The sequence below is a fragment of the Aegilops tauschii genome, chromosome 4 (genome assembly GCF_002575655.3).
Source record: "Aegilops tauschii subsp. strangulata cultivar AL8/78 chromosome 4, Aet v6.0, whole genome shotgun sequence".
NCBI lineage: Eukaryota > Viridiplantae > Streptophyta > Magnoliopsida > Poales > Poaceae > Aegilops > Aegilops tauschii.
In genome coordinates, this window is record NC_053038.3 from 526,109,514 (window position 1) to 526,134,501 (window position 24,988).

The window sequence follows — 24,988 nt, forward strand, 5'->3', positions numbered from 1 at the left end:
GTACCAACCTGATTGCATGCCCGTGAAACGCTAGAAATAAAGAGTAGCATGATACACGACGGTTGGGCCATGCAACGCAGTCAAAGCTAGGCTGCTTAACTAGAGTGGAATAAGTACATTGAAGTCATATACTCATATGTAGACAAGTCACGCCAGCCGCCTCGACAGTGATACACCACGTCTGGACCACGCAACACAATCATGCTAGGCTGCTTAATTAGAGTGGAATAGGTACAGTGTGGTTCCGCTAGCGACGGAGAGCTTCCTGTGTATCTGATAGTATGTTGAATTTAATAATGTCTTATATTATGAGACGGAAGCAGGAAGAAGTATGCAGACGAGTCACGCCGGTCACCTCAGCCTGACAATGATACTATAATGGAGGCAAAGGATAACATCAATATCGCCGAGGTGAGAGCACACAAGCTACTAGTGACGCAACTTTCGTCTTCCATATGCGTCCAGTCCAATACCGTGTACTACGAGAAAACATGAATAATTTGTTCTAAATGATCATCATTCAGAGTTTCAGACTTCATTACTCTCTGTCCCTTGGGAAAATTTATTTGCATACCTGGTTCTCAAAAAAGATTTGGCGTCCTTGACAGTGTTTTAGTGCGTCCACATACAACCATGGAAGACAAGCCGTCCATGCCACCCCATCTGTCGCCGTGCCTCCTCATAAGCTACAGAGTCGGAGACAGGACATCCAACCGGCGCCCATCCAAGAGCGGGACCCGCCGGCTGCTCCAGCTGATGGGGCACCGGTGACCCTTCCCTCGCGTGATTCGAGATGGGACCGCCGGCTTTTCCCGTCGCGGGCTCCAGATCTGATGGGGGTGCATCGGCCTCTACCGCAAAGCCTCCTATTGGAGCCGGCCTCAAGTTCGTGGTGAGGTAGAAGTTCAAGCTCAACAAGGTCGGTACAAATAACAATGATTTCTCGAATGTTGATAACATTTATGTAGGAAACTATGTATGTAGACCAACTGGGCTCATTGTCGTGATCTACCATCGTCAACGACATTGATATTTGACACCCATCTCAAGCTGGTGTCGCCCGTGTTGGCCATGACACATCTCCTTCTCGAGGCGTCCATTAATTTTGCCCTGCTCCTCCAGGTTTATATTGAAGAGGAAAGAGAATGTAGCCTACATGTGGTTCTTAAATCCAATGATTTTCTTCACAAGTTTCAAAGACAAATTGTCACTATTTTTCTGCTATATCTATGGATTTTAATTTCTGTTATACTTTCCTCCGTCACGGTTTAGAAGGCACAGTTAGATTTACGTGTGTTTCTAAAATAGATAAGATTTAAGGCGCCAATGCAATTACTCCTATAGCTAATTAGTACTCTGCTCTACTAGTAATGTATGCATGCGACCGTGTGAATCCTACGCTGCAAACGGTCTCCACCAGTGCATGCGGGAGGGGCTCCTCGTTTAGTGGCTCTGGGGTTTACCACGCATTAATATCTCAACTAATTAGGCGCCGGGGTGTTACTGCATGGATTTTTTTTCAGTCACGTCCAAAGGAAAACAGGGCCAATCTCGATTCACCTAGATCCCTGCGATTCCATATGTACGCCCTCTAAACCGTGACGGAGGGAGTACAATATTCATCTCCATGCAATCTGAATGCTACACATACATCACTAACTTATTGGTTAAAGCGTGCGGAGAATGTAGCTAGACCGAATTTGACATGGGAAGAGTCCATTAAGAGAGACCTGAAGGATTGAAGTATCACCAAAAAACTAGCTAGCTATGGACTGGGGTGCGTGGAAATTTGCTATCCATGTGCCAGAGCCATGAGTTGATCGCGAGATCTTATGGGTTTCACCTCTAGCTTACCCCAACTTGTTTGGGACTAAAGGATTTGTTGTTGTTGTTGTTGTTGTTGTATATGTACTACTGAAATTGCTGAATTGTTTTGGCTGAAAGATAAATATATCACTGTACACTGAATTTAAGTAATTCAGTAGATTTCGTCGAAATTCCGGTAAAGTGAAAACCATGACTAGTACTCCTGGTAGTAAATTACAGCCAATTCTCTTACACGTGACACACTCCTCAATAACAGTATTTAGGTTTTTGCCCTACCTATAGCCACAATAACATCTGTTCTTTTTATATATTACTAAAAAAAGGAAATGACCCACATAGTTTAGAAACTCCACACCATGGTACTCACACACGTTGCAAAGCTACATTTTATGGAGAGATTACATTTTGTCTGTCAATCCCCAGCTATTGAAGGAGTGAGATTGTCCATCAAGTTGCTAGCGAGAAAGTAGGCTCTGTTTTCTTGTATCAGTTTATCGATTCCTCCCTAGGGATTATTTGGATGTGATAGCCCTTTGGAAACACGATCTCCGATATGCGTTGCACTTCGCCTCCTTTTATCTCCTTCCATCTGCTCAAGATTAGTTTAATGAATTCCTCATAAGAATATGTGTATGTATACATATACATATGCATAGATATCTTTTTACACCACAGTTACCTGTACTTTGTCACCAAGGTGTGAAGGAAGAGTGCGATCTGGATTCTGCTGAACTCTGCGCCCACGCAAAGCCTTAGCCCCCCTCCGAACGGCATGAAGTTCTTGAGCAGAGTGCTCTTCTTCGACTCATCCTGCCACCTCCATGGATTAAAGGCTAGGGGATCTTCATACAATTCTGGGTTCAGATTGACAGATATGGGGCTGATCATCACCAGCCAACCCGCGGGGATCGTGTAGCCTGCGGTTTCACGCGTTCGTGCGGAATATATAGTTAGATTGGGAGGCGTTAACTAGAATGTACACTAGAAACCTGATGATGTGGAGTAAGAGAATTGTCTAAAGTGCTGTGCTGAGAGTACCTTTCACTAAAAAAAGATGCTAAAAAAGAGAGAGTACCTTTCACTTGCACATCTGTTAGTGTTTTCCTGAATATTCCAGGGGCCACGTTACTAAGGCGAACGATCTCATTCGTGACCTGCATACACAAAACGTTGGGCTTCAGCTTCATTGTATATGCATGCATCCAAACTTGTAATAACCATTCAAACTTGTAATGCTGTTGTAGGACTATTAAGCTGCTAGTCGTGGGCAGTATCATACACTAGTATCGTGCATCTGGTACTAGTAACTTTCTATTACTGCTAGTAATGAAATCAAGCTACACATGCATGAAGTGAAATTAAACCTGAGCAGTGAATGCCATGGACTTGTATTCTTCCCATGTGATCGCACTGGTATTCGCACCCGCTCTTTTCTTCAAAATCGCTTCATGCTCCTCCTGCAAGCATAATTAACTGTTTAACCACAAAAAATCCAAGTATTCCACATACATAAACATTTATTAATTACACGTAGAAGTAAATTTAATTTTTTTTGCAGGTTCAGAAGCAAGAAAAGTTAAGTGCTAGTTAGAGACTAAGAGAGAACCTTGAGTGCTTCTACCACACTGGGTTGGTCGCTGAGGAATTTCATGGCGACCGTGAGCGACGACGACACCGTCGCAAAGCTGGCGAACAAGAGGGCGCCCACCAGATCTATGGCGAATTTCTCGTTCAACATTCCCGGCCCGCTCTGTAGCTCATCGACGACCTCGTCAAGGAAATCACCGTGTCTCTTTTGAGGTGCACTGAGCCTTTCTTTTAGCAAGTCCTTGAGTACCTTTTGCACGTTTTTCCTTCCCTATGCAAAGAAGCTAGCATAAGTGTAGATCTGTTTGATGCATATGCAAAACTTTTTTGAAAAGGAGGTTAAACCCCCGGCCTCTGCATCAATATGATGCACATAGCCATTAATTATTCAGCGGAGTAAAAAACAAAGTCAAACTAAAATAGTGATCTAAATACTCTTATATTAGTTTGCGGAGGGAGTACTAGTAATAATACCTGTATGCATTTGTAGAATGCTGTCCCAGGGAAATACAGCGGGAAGGAGACCATTCCCTGGAAGAAGACATCCAAATTCTTCCTAAGTTTCCTTGACTTTTCGGGGCCAAAACCAATAAGCTTCTTGGCCATGAGGTCAAATATCATCTGCATGGCAGGATGCCGATAATGCCACCCAATCAGTTTTTCGTAAACGGAGGTAAAAGATTGGTCAAGAGAACTGCTCGATTAATATTACCAACTAGCTAGCCAATGGAAGTACACTATATATTGCATGCATGTCCTTAAGAATTACCGTGGACACCGCGTCCTTGACCTCGATTCCTGCAGGCTCCGCAGCCCACGCGGCGAAGCTCCGCGCCACGTTCTGCTCCATTTCCGCGAGGAGCATGTCACGGAGGCTGTCGACGCCGAAGAGCCTGGCGGCGAAGCTGCGGACGAACTTGTGGAGGGAGCCGTCGCAGGAGGCGAGGCTCTCCTTTCCGAAGATGATGTTGGTGGTGTCCGGGTACCAGCTCCGGAACAGCTTGCCTTCCTGCTGGAAGATGAAGCGGTTCACCTCGGCGTCCATGGACACCACCAACGGCTGCCCCACCAGGTTCGTCTTGAACAACGGGCCGTATCTACAGCATGCACGCACGCACGGAAGGTGGTTGTTTTATTTATAAAACGGCTATTTCTTAAAAGAAAAATTATGAAGGGAGGCGAAAGTCTATTTCGACAAGAAGAAGTACCGATGGAGTACCTTTTGAGCCTTTGCTTGTAGAAGGCTGGGATGTCAATAGAAGGGCTTGGCTTGAAGAAGCGGAAGGTCTCGCCGATGAGGGGGAAGCCCATGGATCCGGGAGGGAGCCTCCCGGTGTTGCAGGGAGGACTCATCCACCTGTACACGAGCCAACCTGCTACTATAACGGCAAGGGCGCCGCAGAGCGATGCGTACGAGTAGAAGTAGTAGCCCTCCTCCATGTCCATGTTGAAGCTAGATGAGAGCAGCACTGTGGTTTTTCTGGCTTCGCTGCCTTAGCTATATATACGAGTGTAAGCAATTTCAAATAAATACAGAAAGGAAAAGTTGCCACGACCGAGTTTGTCCCCGCAAAAGGAAAATGTGTCACTGGCGGTCTCTGGCTACTATAGTGTTTTCTCTAGCTAGTCTTTAGTTAGTCTCTTGCTATAGTGTCTTCTTCGTCTCTTGCATGTATGTGAGCGCGCAATTGACGGTGTTGCGTTGGATTCACCAGTCCACAGCACGCGCTGAATTTTCTTCTGGTCTCAGCACACCCAAGAGAAAAGTTGAATTTTCTTCTGGTCGATGTGGTGGTGGAGATGAACTTGATCAATTTCTAGTGACAATGTCAGGCTGTCATCAATTAGTACAACGACTGAAGTTCAGTTTAGTCCCACCTCCACCACACATAGTTAGTCTTTAGCTAATCTTCTTGGTCTCTTTCCATGTGAGCACGCACGCGATTGGCGCCGTTGCCTTGGGTACGCTAGTCCACGGCACACGTGGTAGTATTTTCTTCTGGTCAGCAGTCAGCACACCCAAGAGAAAAGTTTTTTTTTTTTTTGCGAGAGACCCAAGAGAAAAGTTGAATTGTCTTCTGGTCGATCTAGCGGGAGTGTTTGACAAAAAAACTACATAATTGGAGTTGCCGTCCCACTGAACTACCACATTCAAAAAAGTGACCGAAAACTTACTAAAAACTACCACTTTCAAAAAATGGCCAGTTTAGACAGTTTAAACATGTTTATGACAGGAGAGGCCCGCTTGTCAGGGCTGACGTGGCGAAAATCAACAACTCTGTTTATTTTGACTGTCATGTTGACCGTTATGACAGGCGGGGCCCACACGTCAGCACCAACCTTCTTCTTCCTCCTCTTCTCCTTCTTGTTGGCATTTCCTCAAACACCTTACCAGCAGCAGAGCAGGACACCGGTGTCTGTCTTTTGACCGCACCACCACCGACTGGCCACCACGCGCACGCGCAAGTGCATGGAGACCACCGGCGGTGACGAGCTCGTGCGCCACTGCCACTGATGTTGGCATGGTCGTCCTCGCCTTTTACGACGACTCCCCGTCTCCTTCCCCTTCCCCGCGCCACCCTCTCGGCCACCGCCGCCGCCGCAGGGTCCAGGCATGCTCTCCTCTCGCGCGGCCCCTCCTCCTCCCTCTCCTACGCCTCCTGCCGCCTAGCGCCCGCGGGGCCCCTACGCGTCCGGCTGCCGCCCCGCGCGGCGACGCGGGCCCTCTCCGCGACCGCGTCCCTGGCCGCCACAACGACCATCACGGTCGGCGAGCGGCTCCCCGACGCGACGCTCTCCTACTTTGACTCCCCTGACGGCGAGCTGAAGATGGTGACGGTCCGCGACCGCACCGCAGGGAAGAATGTGGTCCTGTTCGCGGTCCAGGGCGCGTTCACGCCCACCTGCATCCAGAAGCATCTCCCGGGGTTCTTAGCCAGGGCCGGGGAGCTGCGCGCCAAGGGGGTGGACGCCGTGGCCTGCGTTTCCGTCAACGACGCCTTCTTGATGCGACGAGGTGCTGCTGCTCTCGGACGGCAACGGGGAGCTGACGCGCGCCATGGGCATGGAGCTGGACCTGTCGGACAAGCCGGTGAGGCTCGGCGTCCGGTCGTGCCGCTCGGCCGTGAGGCTAGCAACGGAGGGTACTGTTGGCGTGCTCCAGCGAGCCTAGCTTCGCAGGATTCCCACTTAACAGGGAGCAGGAGGAGGAAGAAGAAGGTCGCCGGTGCCACGGGCTGCCGCTGCTCACTGGCGTCGACACGTCTGCACGATGGTGCTGCCCGATGCACATAAGGTGCTTGTTGAAATGTCAAACAGAGAAAGAGGGGATTGAAGGAGGAGGTTGAACGTGACGTGTGGACCCTATCTGTCATAACGGTAAACTTCAAACATAGTTGACTTGCCACCATGTCAGCCCTGACAAGCGAGTCCCTCCTGTCATAAACAGGTTTCAAATCATAAAAACGGTCATCAACTCAACTTGGTAGTTTTTTGTTGCAAAATTAGTACTAATCTGGAGTTTTCGGTCACTTTTTTAAAAGTGATAGTTCAGTGGGACAGATACCCCTAGTGTGGTAGTTTTTTGTCAAACACTCATCTAGTGGAGATGAGAGCGACTTCATCAATTTCTAGTTCAGTTCAGTTCCACCGTCACCACACATAGTTAGTCTCTAGCCAGGGCCGCTTCTGAGATTTGGAGGGCCTGGGGCAAAGCTACAACCCGAGGCCCTTTAGCGTAAACGTCAAAATAATTACCAATGTAGATATGTATACATGAAATCTTACTGATAAACATTTTGAAGTACATCAAAAGCAGTATTCATATCAAAAATACCTTCTGCAATTGCATCGTTGAGGTTTCCAGTGGACGCGTCACAGTCTTCTCTCGGTGACTCGGCCTCTAACCTCTTGACGTGCTCGTGTGTGGACCGGGAATGGGAAATCCATGCATGGTAGGTCCTGCAGGTTGGAGATCAAACATCACACATAGGTCTGATCGCACGGTCAGAGAAATAAAGGGCGAATGGGGCTGACATTTCTGAGAAAATAACGGTCAAGATTTGATCATTTATGTTTATCAATCATGGTTGTGTGGTAAGTGGAATTGGCAATTCTGTACCAGGAAAGGGATCAAACAATACCTCTCACTTTATTTAGAGCTACACAACAGGGCTAGTTGGAGTTAATCAAATGTCAACCTACTAATAAACTCCAAGTTGTGGTCTTCCTTAATAAAATTAAAACAAAAACATAGTATTGCCTCCTACCCGTCCCTTTCTGATTTCGCTGCTGCCCTGTATGTTCGCTTCCTGAAATTTTGTTTGTATCAGCATCAGTCCACGAGTCATGGGAACAACAGATATGTTGCTAACTTTTTCCCAATCATCACACAACAAGTCTGGACAGTAGGCAACAGAAAATGGATCAGATGTTGCGGGGAGCCAGGAAGAATCAACTGTGTTCGCTAAAATCAAGCGATCTCTGCATGCCTTATGCACCCAGGGATCTAACCCTGGTCTCCAGGGGGATCATCGGCGCAGCTAACCACTCCGCCCGCTTCGAGTTACTGGTTAGTTGTAGGATCACGACCTACTAGAGGCGATCGGAGCCGGTCTACTCCGGTTTTTCTTTGTTTTCTTGTTTTCTTTTCCTTCATTTTTCTTTCTTCTCCGACTTTTCATTCTTTTCTTTTTTCTTCTTCTTTTTTTTTCATTTTTCTTCTTTGTTTATTTTTGTTTTTCATTCTACATTCTTATATACATGATCAATATTTTTTTCAAATACTTGCTAAATATTTTTATATACATGATCAACCTTTTTTTTCAAATACATGTTCAACATTTCTTCAAATACTTGTTCAACATTTTTATATACATGATCAACATTTTTTCAAATGTTTTTAAAGAGTGTTTTTGTAATATTTTAAAGTATAAACAAAAGTACAAAAATAAAAGTAAAAAGGAAAACAAAAAATGTAAAAAAACAGCAAAAAGAGACTATGGCCTCCCGCGGTCATGCGCCAGCCCAACTCGCTCGCCCTTCAGTGAGTCCGAAGCCAGACTTGCTGAAGGCTAGACATCGCCCCCACCATATGCGTCATCTGCGCCGTCCGCTGCTATTCCTACTAGGCCTTTTGCAGCTGGGCTATAACTAGGATATACCCCAGGTCGGGGCCCCTTAGTTTCCGGGGCCCGTGGAAACCGCACCCCTCCCCTCCCCCCCCCCCCCCCCCCCCCCGCGCAGGGCCGGCCTGTCTGTGGCTATAGCTCGTATCCCATGAGTCAGTACAGAAGCAAATAAATATAGAATGTATTGTGAGTAGGGCATTTTGGTGCCCAGGCTCATCTGCATCCGGTTAGAAAAAAATCGTAAAAAATTCAAAACAAATTCAAAAAATTCCAAACAAAATTTGTGTGGTAGACAATTTGATGCCTGAGGCCCGCTCCAAATTTCAAGTCATTTGGACATATGAGCAGCTCTGAGCAAAAAAGACAAATCGGGCCAGAACAGTACATGAACAGTAAACATTTTTACAGACCCTCAATTTGTCTTTTTTTGCTGAGAGCTGCTCATATGTCCAAATGACTTGAAATTTGGAGAGGGCCTCATACATCAAATTGTCTACCACACAAATTTTATTTGGAATTTTTTGATTTTTTCTAGTATTTGTTTTAAAAAAATTCGTCGTCGCGGGTGCAGATGAGCTCGGGTGCAGAAATGGATTTTCGATGTATTGTTGAGTATATTATTTTTTGATTAATTTAATCTATAAATAGATCATGATGACATCCCTAACAATATTATTGTCTTACTGCTAGCTAAACATGCGAACACCTACTAAGCATAGAACTGAAACATCCATGATAACAACAAGTACGATTAACACATGAACAAATAAATTTCAAGGTCCAGCTGAAAGATCCACGAGAAAATGTTCAGTAAGTTTTGGGGCCTCTGACTAACTTCTTTGACTTTCCGTCTTGCTCCACAATTTCTTGATAATGATCCACAATCAGATGTTTACCCAGAACTAGAGGAGCAGGCCAGGGATGTTGTGCTTCGTTATCGGTCACTATCAAAATCAGCCCTTCTGGCGCTTGAATCTGAACTACATTGTCGGTTTTTTTTTCAAATCCAAGAATGTTACTAAAATTTTGAAATTCTGTATGTTCCTGTAAATTTACATAAATATTTTAATTCATGATTTTTAAAATTGTCAAACAATTGTTATTGAATTCATGAACTTTTTAAATTCTACGAACATTTTTTAATATTGCCTTTAAAAAAACCGCCAACAAAAATGAAGGAAAATAAAGCAAAGGAAAGGAAACTTCTCAAGCAAGTGCTCCATTGGCGAGTGGGCCAGCCCAATATATTGCACAAATGTGTCGTCGTAATTTGTCGCAGCGGGTGTCATATAGGGAGTCTCGTTAACGGGTTTGTGTCTATACCTTGATGCGTGTTGCCACACAACTTTTCTCTCTTTTTTATTATTTAATTTTCCTTACGTTTATATTTCAAAATAGTCTAAATACAAATTTCAAAAAGTATTTAATTTAAAATTTTGACAAATGTCACCATGAATTGAAAAATATTCATGAAATGTAAAAAGCTGTTCACGTAATTATAAAAATATTGATAACACACAAAAAAATGTCTATGTTACTTGAAATAATCAGATGCTTAAAACTATGTTCATGACATTTTTAAAAAATGTTTATGACAATGTAAATTTTTTCATCTACTCCCTCTGCAAACTAATATAAGAACGTTTAGACCACTAAAGTAGTGATCTAAATAGTTTGTAAAAAATATTCGTAGCACTAAAATATTTTTCCCCGGACAATTAAAAGATGTTCACACGCTTGAAAAGATGTTCATGTTTTTTTAAATATTAATGTAACGCAAAAATTTGTTAATGCAAATAAAAAACCATTATAAAAGATAAAAAATGTTCATAAAAACTTAAGAAATGTTTGCACATTTAATAAATTGTACATGCAATATTTGAATAATGTTCAACACGTATTTGAAAATGTTCATTGCATATTAAAAATTGTTCAATCTGCATTTTATAAATGTTCAACATGTATTCGGATAAGTGTTCCTCGTGTATTGGGAAAATGTTCAACGTATATCTGAAATGGTTCGACCTATATGTGGAAAATGTTCAATGGGTATGAGAAAAGAATCAGCACATATTTGAAAAATAAAAAAATAAACAAAAAATAATGAAAACCCATAGAGATAAACACAGAGAATAAAAAAGAACAAAACGATATAAACATCCCCAAAACCAGACGGATGCCATAACCCTCTTAAAACCACTTGCCAACACCTCCTATTGTGTTGGCCTAATCGGGCGAACTCTACAAGCGAGTGCTACCATGGTACTACCGTCTTGCAGTAAGCGAGATTCTGCGCTAACTAACTACCTATACCGTCACGCAGGGACATGCCTCATTATAGGATGGGCCCTGGGTGGGCCATGTGCGCACTTTAACGTGTTACTTTACATGATCTTTTTCAAGCTCTTGATGGGTATTTGGTGTTGCTTTGGGCCTAAGCCCTGAGCTAAAAGCTCAGGCTACCCTTGATGGTGAGGCGATGTCTAACTCATATCGCCTGCAACGACAATCATTTCTGCACGCACACCTCTGGATCCACGCTAGCCGACCCACCTAGACCGAAATCACTTGACCATGTGCGCAGATGGTCATAGGTTGGTGGTCGGCGGTATGTCTTCTGCTCTTCGATGCGATCAAGGCCAAGGTTGACGGCGCGTTGGACCAGCGCATCCATGATGCCAACATCAGTGGCTCGGCGTCGTCCACACCAGGCCAGAATGACGACGAGGCCAGACCGTCCTACTCAATCGTCGACCTCACCTCCATATGCGACATGGACAACTTGGCGGAATCCGAGGAAAAGTAGGACCTGAGACACATGCCCGCATCCGACGAAGAGTAGAAACTAGGGTCTGGTCCTTTTGCTTTGTACAAATTATTACAAATTAATGAAAATCAGTGTTGGTTTTTTATTTGGTGACTCACGTCCGCCCCTATGGCTGTTCATAAATAGGTCCGCGAACATTTGGTGAGATCCGTTTTTGCGATCCACGTTAGATTTTCCTTAAGGGTGTCTATTTAACAAATTAAACAAAAATATTCCAGTTTCCATGCGAATCAGTGAAAACCTGGAAAACTTTAATCACTTGACCATGTGCGCAAATGGACAAATATTGGTGGTAGGCGGTGTGTCTTCTGAATGGCATTCATCGCAAAGCTTTGGTGTCTCTCCTCATGCTCGTCGTTGGGGAAATTTGCAATGAACGAAATGCTCATGTTTTCCGCAATATTTAATCCATGCCTGCCTCCATCTTCGCAAAGATCAAGCTCAAAGCTATAGCTGGGACCTCGCCGGTGCCAAACATTTGAGATTATCATTGATGCCGTGAGGTAAGGCCTTTAGGGTATGGGGCCGGTGTAGATGATTTCCTAGCATGGAACTTCACCAAGAGTGGAGTCTTTACAGTCAGATCAGCTTATCACCTTAGAATGGCTAAGTTGTCTGATGTTTAAGTTGTGAAACTTCAAAAGGGTAGATCAAAATCCCCTCTCCTCCCCTCCCCGAGGCGCTCCCGTGGGCGCCCCCGGGAGGAAACCCTAGCGCCGCCCTCGTCGCCCTCTTAGCCTCAACCCACTCCCTCGCCGTCGCCTGGGGCGTCGCCAGCGAAAGGCCGTGTGGCGTTGGCGGCGGCGGGGTGGCTCTCTCCCGCACGCAGTTGGGGACTCCGCGGGGCGTTCCCATCTTCCTGGTGGTGCCGGGCGTCGGGCCGGCCCTGCCTCGGCTCCTTCTCCCCCTCCCGGCGTCCCTCGTCGGCGCCGCCTCCTCCCGTCCATGGTGGTGGGTGGTGGGGTTGGTATTGGCAGCGGTGGCCGGCGGCCCAGGCGTGGTGGCGGCGAGTCTCGCGGCCTCTGGGCATCATGGAGGTGCCGGCGGCGGCATGTGCTTAGCCTGGTGGTGGCGGCGGCCGTGCACGGGAGTTGGATTCCTTCGAACAGATCTGGGTGAAAACTTGCTTTCGGCTTTTGCCAAGGCCGGCGGTGGCGGCGCTATCTGCATCGTTCCCTTCTTGAAGGCATCGCCGTGGAGAAGTTCAAGGCCACTCTCTGCTACCTCCGGGGGAAACTCTAGATCGGATGATCGGATGACGGCGGCGCTCTAGTGTCGTTCCCCCCTTTGGGGTGTCATTCTTGGAGGTACACACGTGATCGAGGGACCAGAGGACGGATTCTTTGGTGGAACGGTGCTTCATCTCACTCATTGATGGCGGTGGATCTCGGCGGCATGGCGCTGTGGTGACTCGGCGTCCGATGCGTGGAGATGGACTCGCGCAGGAGGGTGACGCAGTCTGGCGTCGTGGTGGCGTCGACGGCAGCTAGACCGGGCAAGGTAGATGCAACAGTACAGTTCTGAAGATGGATTGGTGGTAGGTGGCTGCGGCGGCCTCATACCCGGCATGCGTCCTGGTTGAGGAGTGCGCCAGACTGGTTGGTGCCCCATACCCGGCAGGCGTCCTGGATGGGACCTCAGGTCTTAGATGGTAGGTTTGGCTGCGATGTCTGTTTGGTATTAGGCCCAGACTATCAGCATCCCTTCATCAATTGGATAGGAGTAGCGATATATGTTGCTTAGACGGTGACTTTAGTTTACTGTTGTATTACTTTGTAAGGTTTTGTGTGAACAATTAATAAAATGGCTGCATGCATCGTCCAGATGCAGAGGCCGGGGGTCTTCCTCCATTTCTAAAAAAAAATCACCTTAGAATGGCGCTGAACTAAGCGAGGACCGGACAGCCGGGCTCCTCCAGTTCAGTAAGTTTACACAAGGGCTATATGGGTCTTTGGGACACGAGTGCACCGGCAAAAGTGAAGATACATATGTGGAGGGTGATCCGAAATGGAATGGCAGTAGGAGCGGAGCTTCAGCGACGTTGGATAAAACCCGTTTTTTTTTGTGTTGTATGCAGGAGAGAGGAGACGGTCTATCACAGGTTCTGGGCATGTCAGCATTCATCACAATTCTGGCAATTGATGCAGTCGGAAAAGGGCATCTCGGTGACGGTCCCACCGAGTCCGATGGATTCCCAGGATGCATTAGCTAGCTGGTTGTTGGGATGGTTCGCCGGTGCAGCTGACGAAGAGAAGGAGGACATGGTTCGAGCAGTTTATGGACCGTGGTTCGCACGTAATGATGCGAGGGATGGCAAGAGGATTGTTTCTCCACAAGAAATCATGGCGTCGGTGTTCACTCATATGCAGGAATGGAGAACTGTTCATGAGCCAAAGGTGCGGTCACAGGACACTAAGATCACCCAGCGTTGGGAACCACCAGAGGACGGGTGGTTGAAGGTGAACTCCGACGGTGCAGTCTCCAGGTATGGCGAGAAGGGTAGCGGTGGAGCTGTGATCAGGGAAAACAATGGTGCATTTAGGGCAGGGATGTGCAATATTTTCCTCATATTGTGGATCCAGAATCAGTTGATGTCTTGGCATGTAGACGAGCGATCCGGCTAGTGCTCGATAACGGTTTAGACAAAATACATGTGGAGTTGGACAGCCAGTCGGTGGTGAACATGATAAACAATCTGGCGAAGAACTTGTCTACAACGGGGCCATGGATTCAGGAGATTAAAGGGATGCTCACTTCTGTTGAGCATTTCAGAGTTACTTGGACTCAGCGTTCTGCTAATGTTGCCGCACACAAATTAGCGAAAGTAGGGGTAGGAGAAGAGAGGTCTGAGCTTTGGCTTGTGACTCCCCCAGATTTTATTTTAGATGTAATCTCGGATGATATTCCAAACTTCTTTATAGTTAAATAAAGCGGCAAGATTACCCCTTGAAAAAAATATGAGAAAATAACTTTATTCATCATGCAGGTCGTACAAAACGAATACAAGCCACACGCCATGAAAGAACTCAATCATCAATACAGAATTGAATTAAGAATGATAATAATAATAATAAAAAGAAACCGGCTACGTACATACGCACCAGCTCTCCATGGCATGCATGCACACGTCAAGCAGCAAGCAAGCAAATAAACAAACAAACAAACCCTGCATGCAGAATATATAATGCTTCCTCGATCGTTTTTATTAGCACATGAAGCCGGTGGGCACGTTCCTGCCGCAGTGGTTGAGGATGATGCTGAGGTCGATGGGGAGGTTGAGGTTGATGCCGAGGACGTTGGCCTTGAGCACTCTGCACACGGCCGCCTCGAGGTCGACGAGCCCCTTCAGCAGCGGGCAGCAGGGAAGAGTGGGCGGCAGCCCCACCTTGGCCTTGATCAGGCCAAGCACGTTGGCGCAGACGCCCAGCTTCGGTGCGTCGCGCGGGCACCTACCGAGCGACGCCGGGGTCGGTGTCGGGGTCGACGGGGTTGATGGCGTCATGGGCGTCGGGCAATTCCCCCCACACGCGCTGGCCAGGGAGAACACGGCCAGTGATGGGCAATAAGCGACGGCGAGACACGTCGGGCGTGTGTGCGTGCGCGCGCGGGGCGTGTCAGGCGCGGTTCGGGCTGCGTCGGGGTCGTGGCGTGCGTGTCTGGCCATAGTCTGGGCATGTTCTGACTAGTGTATGGGCATTGTCTGACTTATGTCCAGGCTTGGTCTGACTTGTGTGTGTGTGTGGCGCGAGGTGTGCGTGTGTGCGTGCACTGCTCGCCGTGTTAATAGGGCTAGGTCGTTGCCGAACCCGGCGGGGTGAGCGTGGAGATCTGTTGCGGGCTCGCCGCGTCGCGCGCGTACGGGCGCGCGTAGTCGACGCGGCCAGAGCGGGGCCAGATCGTGCACCCGGTCAAGTAACGAGTGTGGGGGGCATGTCCCAATGCAGGCTCGAGTATAAAGCCGCCGCGGTGAATGTTGTAACGGCGTGGGTTGGAGTTTAAGCTCCGGGAAAATTGTTGTTCGTGCAGCAGGAGTATGTTTTTCTTAGAAAAGGAGAATGACCTCCGGCCTCTGCATCTGGGTGATGCAGCAGGAGTATGTGCGCCGGAAACCACCGTGCCCGCCGTGTTCTCCCTCCTTCTTCCTGTTTATGTGCCAGAGAGAGTCAGAGCGATGAGAGGGTGAGCTGGTGGTGAGCGAGGGCCAAGAACATCGCCATCGATGTCTTGCCTGCCATTGCTAGCTGCGAGTGATTACAAGTACGGAACAAAATGATCGATTAGCTGATTGCTAATTGCTACTATGTGCCTATGATGCCCTGTGGTGGTGCTTAGGATTGGTATTTATAGGGTAAAGAAAGATGGGTGCAATGCTGATGAATTGCTTGTGAGAGTTAGCTTGCGTGTGAATGCAATTAGCAGTCTGATCTGGATATGTGTGCTTATGAAACTATGTGCGTACATGAAAGTTGGAAAACCACTAGTGCCAAGATCGCTGCATTAGTAGACGCGTGTTGACGTTTGTTCCTACATGATGGTTGATGTTATTAAAAAATGTAACCACTTTGAAGTAGTGGATCCTTGCGAAATTGGGAGACTGGTTTAAATTTGAATATTGTATATGTCGGTCACGGACGGGAGTACAGCTGTGCACACAAAACAAGTCATAGGAATCATAAAATGCAAGGACCAACTTGTTTGAAGGCTTCCAAGGAACAACAAGCCATATTCCAACCTGCACTTACTAAACCAGTTGTTGCTTCATATGGTCAGCAATCAAAGTTGTACCTCTTGTCATCATTCTATCAGGAATCAAGCCTTAAATGTATTTTCCTTTTCTTTTTTGCAGTAGTAACTACGAAATGTTCCACCAGCACCAAATTTACGTTCCACATATTTAATATTTCCTAGTAATTGTGAAATGTTCAAGAGCATTTTTTTTTCTCCCGCTGTTCAACCATATATCTCCTTACTTTAGGTTCAGTTTGGTGTAAAAGTTTGGTCCATCCTTATGCTTGTTTGTCTTCCAATTGTTTTCTAGAATTATGCAGGAGGCCGCCGTATCCCCTCTTGCCAGGACGCGTTCTGCTTCGGAGGGCGGGTCGGGTGGCGTGGCCGTTTTATCGCCACACTCCCCGGATCGCCCTAGGCTGGTCTCGCCGGTCTCGGCTTTCGGCGGGACTTCCGTGGACAGGCCGCGGGAGTTGTCGTCGTCTTGTGGTGCTGCGCCGGTGGTCCCGGCCCAGGTCACCGCTGTTGGGGGACGGGCAGGAGGCCTTTCCCCTAGCAGAGCTTCGCGCGAGGAGGTCATCGCCTTTGGTGGGATCCCGGATCCTGTCTCTGAGGGGAGGCGGATCAGCGGGAGACTGCAGGAGCAGCCGGACGTTCATGACATGCAGCTGAGGTGTGCTATGAGGGCGGCCAAGCTGCGTGACGTCAAGCTCTTCACTGGTATGTCTGTTAATAAATCGAATTCAATTATGCATTTTACCAATGATGAGATTGTTCACAATGCAAACCAACTAGGAGTATCACTTGGTAATAATGATATGGAGATCTCTAGGTCTGTTAATGACATTCTTGATTTGAAAGTTGAACGAGCGTTAGAAATGATTCGTCACATAGCTGCCGTTAAGCCTATGAATGAGTCGGAGATTGATGCGGTTGGGGTTAGGGCTCTTGATGGTTTGTGTGCCGATCTTGACCCTGCGGTACCGGAGACGGAGGAGGAGGAGGGGTATGCCTATCCTGAGATCTCTAACCATGTGGATGAGTCTTTGGTGATTGCGGCATAACACACATGTGTGTAAATTTTCAGGACGAAATACGTTGAAATGTGGGCTGCGCAAAAGAGACAAATCTGTGACTTTTCAACACATGATACTATTCATCCAAAAAGTCCATGAATTTTTTCTTTTTGCACAAATCGCATCTCAAGGTATTTCATTCTCAAATTTTGCACACATACACATTACATCCTTATGTATTTGTACAAATTTTTCAGTTTTTTCTGATACCAAAAAGTATGAATTTTGAATTTTTCAAAAAATTCGGCCTCCATATAGGCCGAGCTCCAAAATGACGCTCTCCTTAATTAGATGCTCACAGACACATATGCACACACTTTATAATGTTGTGAGGCAATGTAATAATGCATGGTTTGCCGTGGGACAACCTTGGCAGGGTTTGATTGTAGAAACCCATTGTATGATTGGTAAAATTTGAAACCTATAAAAAACATGAAACTTTTATGATTATGATTATTATTATTATTATTACTATTATTATTATTATTATTATTATTATTATTATTATTATTATTATTATTATTATTTGAAGTCATAGCCAAGAAAATCATCTTTGAAAATCTTAGTGTTCAATATTTTTTATGTCTTTGATTTTTTTTCAGCATTCTATGTGCAAAATTTATTTTAAGTTCTGTCGAATGTTATTGTTGGCAATTGCCGCTCTACTAAAGCGGAACCAGAAGACGCGCAAATTCGAGAAACGATGAGAATGCATGAGAAGTACTGTGTTCGGTGCGAATTTCAATTTGTTATTAGGGTTTGTACTAGTGGCCGAATTGGGGATAGCGTTTGAATTGGGTGATATGGTTTGAACTGGGACTAGGGTTTGACTACTGTAATTAATTTGTATTTCAAATGTAGGTTGAAAGATGAGAAGTGGGGCATTTACACTGTACATTCAGTTTGAAGGTAAGAAGATTATCAATACTACTCGTAAGATGTGCGGCAAGGATATTGGATATTTCCTCTCAGCGGTTGATTTGTCGAGTACCCTCCGCCACCTAGTGCTAGTATGTATCATACGCAGACAGACGCTCGTCGATTATTGCACCGGCCAGCCGCCCAGGAGTCGTCCGGTTGTTTTCAGAATCCAAAGCCGATGGTACTACTACTGTACGTACTAGGTAAAAGTTATGTCGATGGGGCACGCAAACAATTGATGCACGCATGCTCACGCATCAACCATCGATACAGACAAACATGCACAGCTTGCGATCGATCACTCACTCATCACAGCCTATGCTTTACATAGAGTCAATTACACCATTGGTGTCACGACTTGACGTGAAAAGTCAGTTTAGTGCTAAAACTTGCGGCATACATTGAACTGGTGGTACAACTTGGCTTTGACGTGTATATACGGCGCAAATCACGTTTCTATACGAAGACGGTGCTGATTAGGCGCGCCAAAGTGACATGGGCCCGCTGTCAGGGACAGGGCGACGAGGAGGACGTGTGCCTGCTTATCTTGCAAATGGAGCTGTGCGGGGTCCATCTGTCAGCAACCCACAGCATTTTGCAAAAATTGTCGCCAATGGGATTCGATCCCGTGACCTGGAGCAAATGCCACACCAGTGCACTCGTCAACATTCCTTATGATAAAATTGATACGTAACATATACTCCCTCCGTTCCTAAATATAAGTCTTTGTAGAGATTTCACTATGGACCACATTCGGATGTATGTAGATGCATTTTAGAGTATAGGTCACTCATTTTACTCCGTATGTGGTCCATAGTGAAATCTCTCCAAAGACTTATATTTAGGAACGGAGGGAGTATAAACTTTTTATCTTAAGAGGAACGGAGTCACAGCAGCCCATTTTGCACTGTTATTTTAAAAAACTTTATAAATACATTGTAACCATGTGCTATAAATAAAATAAATGTCAAAATAATAATGAACACTTTTATATACTACATAAATATTTTAATTTTTAAATAATAATTGAATATTTTTATAACATAATATTATTTTATATAATTATTATTTATCACATAAGAATATAATTTACATATATTTATAAATTCCTACAAAAAGTAACACGGCTGGGTGGTGCGGTGGCCACTCAGACCTGATGCCTAGATATTGCTGCTTCGAATCCCAGCCAACTATTTTTACACTATACGTGTAAAATAAAATTACACTATACGGATATATGTTTTTTAAAGCATGAACGCTTCTATATACTGCATGAAAGTTTGTTAAAACTGTGAATATTTAATATTTATATAATAATTTATGAAAATATATCGAAAACTAAAAACTTTCTTAAAGCATGAACACTTTTATATACTAACATAATTTTTTTAAACTGTGAACATTTTTAAACTTATATAAGCATTTACTAAAGTATACTCCCTCTGTTCCAAAATATAGTGCATCCTCGGTTCCCGTGCTTCAACTTTGACAATAAATTTAACCAAAGAGACCGACTGCGACGGGAGCAAAAATTATATCAGTGAACTCGTATTCGAAAGAAGTTTTGAATTATATAATTTTTGCTCCCGCCGCAGTCGGTCTCGTTGGTTAAATTTATGGTCAAAGTGGAACCTCGGGAAGCGCGGGCGCACTATATTTTGCAACGGAGGGATTATAAAAAATAAACACTTTCTTAAAGCATGAATACTTTTGTATATTACATTAATATTTCTTTAAAACTGTGACAAAAATTAAACTTATATAAGCATTTGTTGAATATATGTTTTTATTCAATATGCAAATTATTACTTGAACAGTTTTTTATTTATAATTTCATTATTTGGATAATTCTAATTAATACATGAGTAATTTATAATTTAGTTTAATTTATTAATATGTATATTATTTATAGCATGCGATTATAATTTACATATATCCTATAAATTCGTAAAAGAACGGTGTAAAATGGGTTGTCGGGATTGTAGCCCGCATAATATTCAAAGAATATATAGGGGCAGCATCCAGTTGTTACATGAATTTGTCCTCGCTCAGGCGGTTAGGCGCGTGCAGCTGTGAGCTACAGGACAACGGTTTGAATCCTTGCAGGTGCCATTTTTTCAATTATTTTTGAGACGCTGACAAGTGGACCCTTGCGATCGTGGCAAAATAGCAGCCACACGTCCTCTTTGCCTCGGTGACAGCGAGCCCCATTCCACATTGGCACGCCTAATCAACACCCTCTTCGTATAGAAACGTGATTTGCACCGTATATGCGCGCCATAGCCAAGTTGTGGCACCAGTTCAATGTATGCCACAAGTTTTAGCACTAAACTGACTTTCCCACCAAGTTGTGGCACTAGTGATGTAATTGACTCCTTTACATACGTGTGTGTGTGTGTGTGAGCAGAGCACACGACTGTGAGAGCTAGCTAGCTGCCTTCACCCACCGACGATGGCCTCCGACCGCCTCAGCGCCCTCAGGGCCTTCGACGACACCAAGGCCGGCGTCAAGGGCCTCGTCGACGCCGGCGCCACCGCCATCCCGGCCATCTTCCACCACCCTCCCGACGCCTTCGCCCCGTCCACTCTCGCCACCGACGTCGCCGTCCCGGTCGTCGACCTCTCCTGCGAGCGCTCGGACGTGGTCGGCGCGGTGAGGGCCGCGGCGGAGACGGTGGGCTTCTTCCTGCTGGCGAACCACGGCGTGCCGGAGGCGGCCATGTCGGGGATGCTGGCGGCGGTGCGGCGCTTCAACGAGGAGCCGGCGGAGGCCAAGGCGCCGTACTACACGCGGGACGCGGCGAGGCGCGTGCGCTACAGCTGCAACGCCGACCTCTTCCAGACGCTGGTGGGCAAGTGGCGCGACACCGTCTACATGGACGACGCGGACCGGCCGGCGGCGGGCGAGGAGACGGAGGAGCTCCTCCCGCCGGCGTTGAGGGGCGTCGCGCCGGAGTACACGGGGCAGATGCGGCGGCTGGGGCGCGGCCTCTTCGAGCTGCTGTCGGAGGCCCTGGGGCTGCCTCGTCCTGCCTACCTGGAGGAGGAGGCCGGCTGCATGGCGGCGCTCAGCGTGGCCGGCCACTACTACCCGGCGTGCCCGGAGCCGCACCTCACGATGGGCACCGTCCCGCACTCCGACCCCAGCTTCCTCACCGTGCTGCTCCAGGACGGCGTGGGCGGCCTCCAGGTGCTCGTGGACGACCTCCTCGAGGACGACGGCGGCAAGCGTGCGGCGTGGGTGGACGTGCCGGCGATGGGGGAGGCGTCGCTGGTGGTGAACGTGGGCGACTTCCTGCAGCTGGTGTCCAACGACAGGTTCAAGAGCCCGGTGCACCGCGTGGCGTCCAAGACCGTGGGGCCCCGGGTGTCGGTGGCGTGCTTCTTCAGGGCGAGCGGCGCGACGGTGTGCGCGCCGGTGGTCGTCGACGGGAGCGGCCCGCCGCGGTACCGGAGCATCAAGGCGGAGGAGATGCTCTGCGTGTCCAAGACACAGACACGGCTCAACAACTTGAGGCTCTAGCATCCGTCCGTTCAGAAGAAAAGGCTACTGTAGCTAACTAGCTAGCGCTCTCAATAATCTACCGATCAAGGCAATTTTATTTACAGTTTATGTGTGATCCATCGGATCTCGGATCATTATAACTTATTTCTGCAAAATCATTTCACTCAGGAATCACAGACCGACCAGTTGCACAAATATTTGCGCTCTCACTTCTTCTGCTTCAAACCACCCGAGATAATACTACACGCACGGACAAAAGCAACGGACATTCACTTAACCAAATCCCAGTCAATCAAATTCTAACCACCCCGTGATCCCCTGTACATCCCAGTTAATCAAATTCTAATCACACTCGGTTGTATTGCAAGCTGCTAAATCAGGCATACTTTGATCATCGGGTCATCATCGCGTACAGAATCCCTCTTCCAACTACTCCAACAGTCATTGGGTAGAGGTTGCCATTATGGGCCCTTCCAATGACAATAAAGGATTTGAACTCAAAAAAAAAAAATTCATGAGAAAGTGATCTAGGGCCTTAAAGTTAACTTTCATAAATAAGACTTGTTTCGTTTTGGAGAAGCCAAAGAGGTGTCTACACAAAGACACGGACCTGTTTGGTTGTGCAGATGGCCAATTTTAATTAAATATTTGGAAATTCCGATTCGTTATCGGTGTCTCTGTAATGTTGAGTGGAAACGTGTTGGACAGTGCTTAGAGAAACATTTGAGCAGTTAGAAAGGCAAGTTGCCCTCCGTTAGGGGAGGACTGGTTCTGATAAACTTTGTTCTCAGAAATACGGTTCTTTTACATGCTCTCACTTTTCAGCTCCCAAAAGGGGTTCTCCGAAGACTAGATTATTTTTTGTCCAGATCCTTTTGGTAAGTAGACAATGGATAGAAAAAGTTTAAGCTAACCACATGGAGTGTGGTTTGTGGAATGGAAGACCAAGGAGGTTTGGAAGAGCGAGCGCTAGCCGGAGCGGTAGGAGCCACACCCATGTCGCACACCGTATCATACAATCAGCTCCGAAACTCGACCGCCACAGGGTAACCCCACTTTCCACTCTCCCTGCCACGCACGCAAAGACACGTCACATGAAAAGCGCTAGAGGAAGGCACATGTTACCTTGCATGTGGGCCATCTCGAAGGGGGAATAGAGCCCAGAGGCTGACAAAGTTGACCCACATGCCTGACCCGGTCAAAAAACAAGCTACCCAATTCCAAATTAGAGACCTCAATTGACCGAGGGAGCTCCAAAATTAGGGATCTTGGTGAAGTTAAGATTTTTCTTGGGTAAGGAGTACATCTTTACAAAGCAAGCATACGGTTATTTATAAGGCATGCACACGGTATAAGATTACACAAAAAAACTACACTCACACGCTCGTGCATGCAAATAGACATGTGTGTATATAGGAGTATTACTTTCTTGTCAACTTGAGTAATTTCAATGCAGCTGACGTCTCTTGTAACTTATCATTACTTTTCCTTTAGGCTCTGGGGTTATCTTGCTCCAGTCTGCCTTTGGGAAATGAGACATTAGCTTGAGCTCAAAGTTTCTTAGAAGATGGCTCCATATCAGTTCAATTTGCAGGTAAGCAAAGGCCATCCCAAGGCAAATATGCCTTCCACCACCAAATGATGTGTACGAGAACTTGCCACCAACTTTGTCCTCCTGTCTCCCAGGACTAAACCGATCCGGGTCATACACCCCAGGGTCCCTGTAAATGTATGGCAGCTTACTGTTAAATACAGTCGGGATTGTGACGTTATGACCTCCCGGTATGTCATATTCATTTCCTTCCTTGGTGTGCACCTTGAATGTCTTATGTGCCTTCCGAAATAACACTGGCCCTGCTGGGTGCATCCTAAGTGCCTCCTTGATGCAATTGTGCAGGGTATCCATCTCTGACATGGCATGGTAGTCTATCTGGTTGCCGTAGTTGCGAATGATATGCTTTTGCTCCTCGACGGCCGCCATTAAGAACTTGGTGTTGCTCAGCAAGCGAGCTCCAGTCCATATACTAGTGTGAGAACTGGTGTGTCTTGAAGTAGAAATGAGGATGATCATCATACCGGAGATTTCTGCTATGGCCGTGGGGCGACCATCCTTGTACTTGGAATCAATTGGCCTCTGTAATGCATCCTCCTGTGCTTGGCTGCGTGACCTAACTGCGGCAGAGAATATTTCTTTCAGTTTGATGTGTGCCTTGTCACGTCGGCGGTTTGTCGGTGTTGGAATATACGGGAATAAGAAACTGATAATGTTTGCGCCGTTCTCAAGTTCATGAAGCAATGAATAGATTTCAGTCAGTATCATTTGATGCCGAACCACATCTGCTAGTAAGCACCGACTAGAGGTCAACATGAGCACCTGCTCGAGTTCATGTTTAAGATCAACTGTGCCATCTTGTCCCCACTTTGCAAAGTAGGCCTGCGGAACACAAATAAATACAGTATTTTTCTAGTTCAGTTTCAAGCATTAATCCTATTGCAATGATTTAGTTATATTAAAATGTTGATGATATCTTCTTCTTTTTTGCTGGGAAATGTTGATAATATCTATAGCTGGTGAGAAAGCACGTCTAAGTGGATGACTCGTAATAGAAAGGTGAATATTTTTCGGTAACTCAACTCCGATCACGTACTTAATCAATTGGGGAAATAAAAATAATGATCACTTGTACTATATATTCTACGTACATACCTCCACTTCTTGAAATATGGGATCAACATGGCTCCTCAACTTGGATGGTTGTAGTGCTTGAATAATGAAGTTTGAGTGTTCATTGCGAGTCGCGGTGTCTACCCCATACCCAACCTCTTGACCATACATTGGAACGGTGAACTCCAACAAATTACCCCAGCTAATCTCTGAGTCCAGCCCTTGAAAGAAATGAGCTGACACCTCCGGTCCAATCAACAGGGTCACCTTCGGTCTAAGCAAGTTTATGGTGAACACGCTGCCAAACTTTGTGTATAGATCCTGGATCGTAGCTTGCAAGCCCTTGTTAAGAAGCGGAGGTATGAGAGCTAGGACATTTACCACAGGAGGAAGTGGTCTTGTATACACATGATTATTCAACTTGTTTTTTGCTTTCAGAAGCTTGGCGGCTACCACAGTTACTATTGAACAAAGAACTACTGAGAATAATGTGGTGCTAGCAGCTGCCCAGTCCATAACGTACATTGTCAACTAACTAGACCGGCCCTGCAAAAAAGGTCATGAACATGGAGTAGGTTATTAGATAATAAAGACATTACGGTGCAGTTGTATCATCTTGATACGGGGATTGAGTGGAATTCCCATCATCGAAAATAAATATAGTGAAAGATATTGGATTGTCGACTTGTAAGGTAATGTAATGTCAGTGTCATTCAATTGATT

The 24,988-nt window shown here is 46.2% G+C and overlaps 4 protein-coding genes and 1 pseudogene across 4 annotated transcripts; 2 read left to right on the plus strand and 3 right to left on the minus strand.

The window, feature by feature from the left end:
- Positions 1 to 2,008: 2,008 nt before the first annotated feature.
- Positions 2,009 to 4,925, minus strand: LOC109739762 (cytochrome P450 87A3). The gene is made up of 8 exons (XM_020298816.4): positions 4,634 to 4,925; positions 4,184 to 4,511; positions 3,889 to 4,035; positions 3,434 to 3,685; positions 3,192 to 3,284; positions 2,903 to 2,981; positions 2,507 to 2,744; positions 2,009 to 2,416 (listed from the first exon to the last, which is right to left on the minus strand). Exons 1-8 carry the CDS (start codon positions 4,858 to 4,860, stop codon positions 2,314 to 2,316), a joined length of 1,467 nt encoding a protein of 488 aa, XP_020154405.1. The 5' UTR covers positions 4,861 to 4,925; the 3' UTR covers positions 2,009 to 2,313.
- Positions 4,926 to 5,451: 526 nt separating this feature from the next.
- LOC109739760 (peroxiredoxin-2E-1, chloroplastic-like) lies at positions 5,452 to 7,664 on the plus strand (annotated as a pseudogene).
- Positions 7,665 to 14,575: 6,911 nt separating this feature from the next.
- Positions 14,576 to 15,605, minus strand: LOC109739763 (14 kDa proline-rich protein DC2.15-like). Its single transcript, XM_020298817.1, has 2 exons — positions 15,568 to 15,605; positions 14,576 to 14,927 (listed from the first exon to the last, which is right to left on the minus strand). Exons 1-2 carry the CDS (start codon positions 15,603 to 15,605, stop codon positions 14,576 to 14,578), a joined length of 390 nt encoding a protein of 129 aa, XP_020154406.1.
- A 4,896-nt stretch (positions 15,606 to 20,501) lies between these two features.
- Positions 20,502 to 21,771, plus strand: LOC109739764 (DIBOA-glucoside dioxygenase BX6). The gene has a single exon (XM_020298818.4). It carries the CDS (start codon positions 20,548 to 20,550, stop codon positions 21,616 to 21,618), a length of 1,071 nt encoding a protein of 356 aa, XP_020154407.1. The 5' UTR covers positions 20,502 to 20,547; the 3' UTR covers positions 21,619 to 21,771.
- Positions 21,772 to 23,047: 1,276 nt separating this feature from the next.
- LOC109739759 (obtusifoliol 14-alpha demethylase-like) lies at positions 23,048 to 24,781 on the minus strand. Its single transcript, XM_020298814.1, has 2 exons — positions 24,308 to 24,781; positions 23,048 to 24,034 (listed from the first exon to the last, which is right to left on the minus strand). The coding sequence occupies exons 1-2, from the start codon at positions 24,779 to 24,781 to the stop codon at positions 23,048 to 23,050; spliced, it is 1,461 nt and encodes a 486-aa protein (XP_020154403.1).
- Between the last annotated feature and the right edge of the window lie 207 nt (positions 24,782 to 24,988).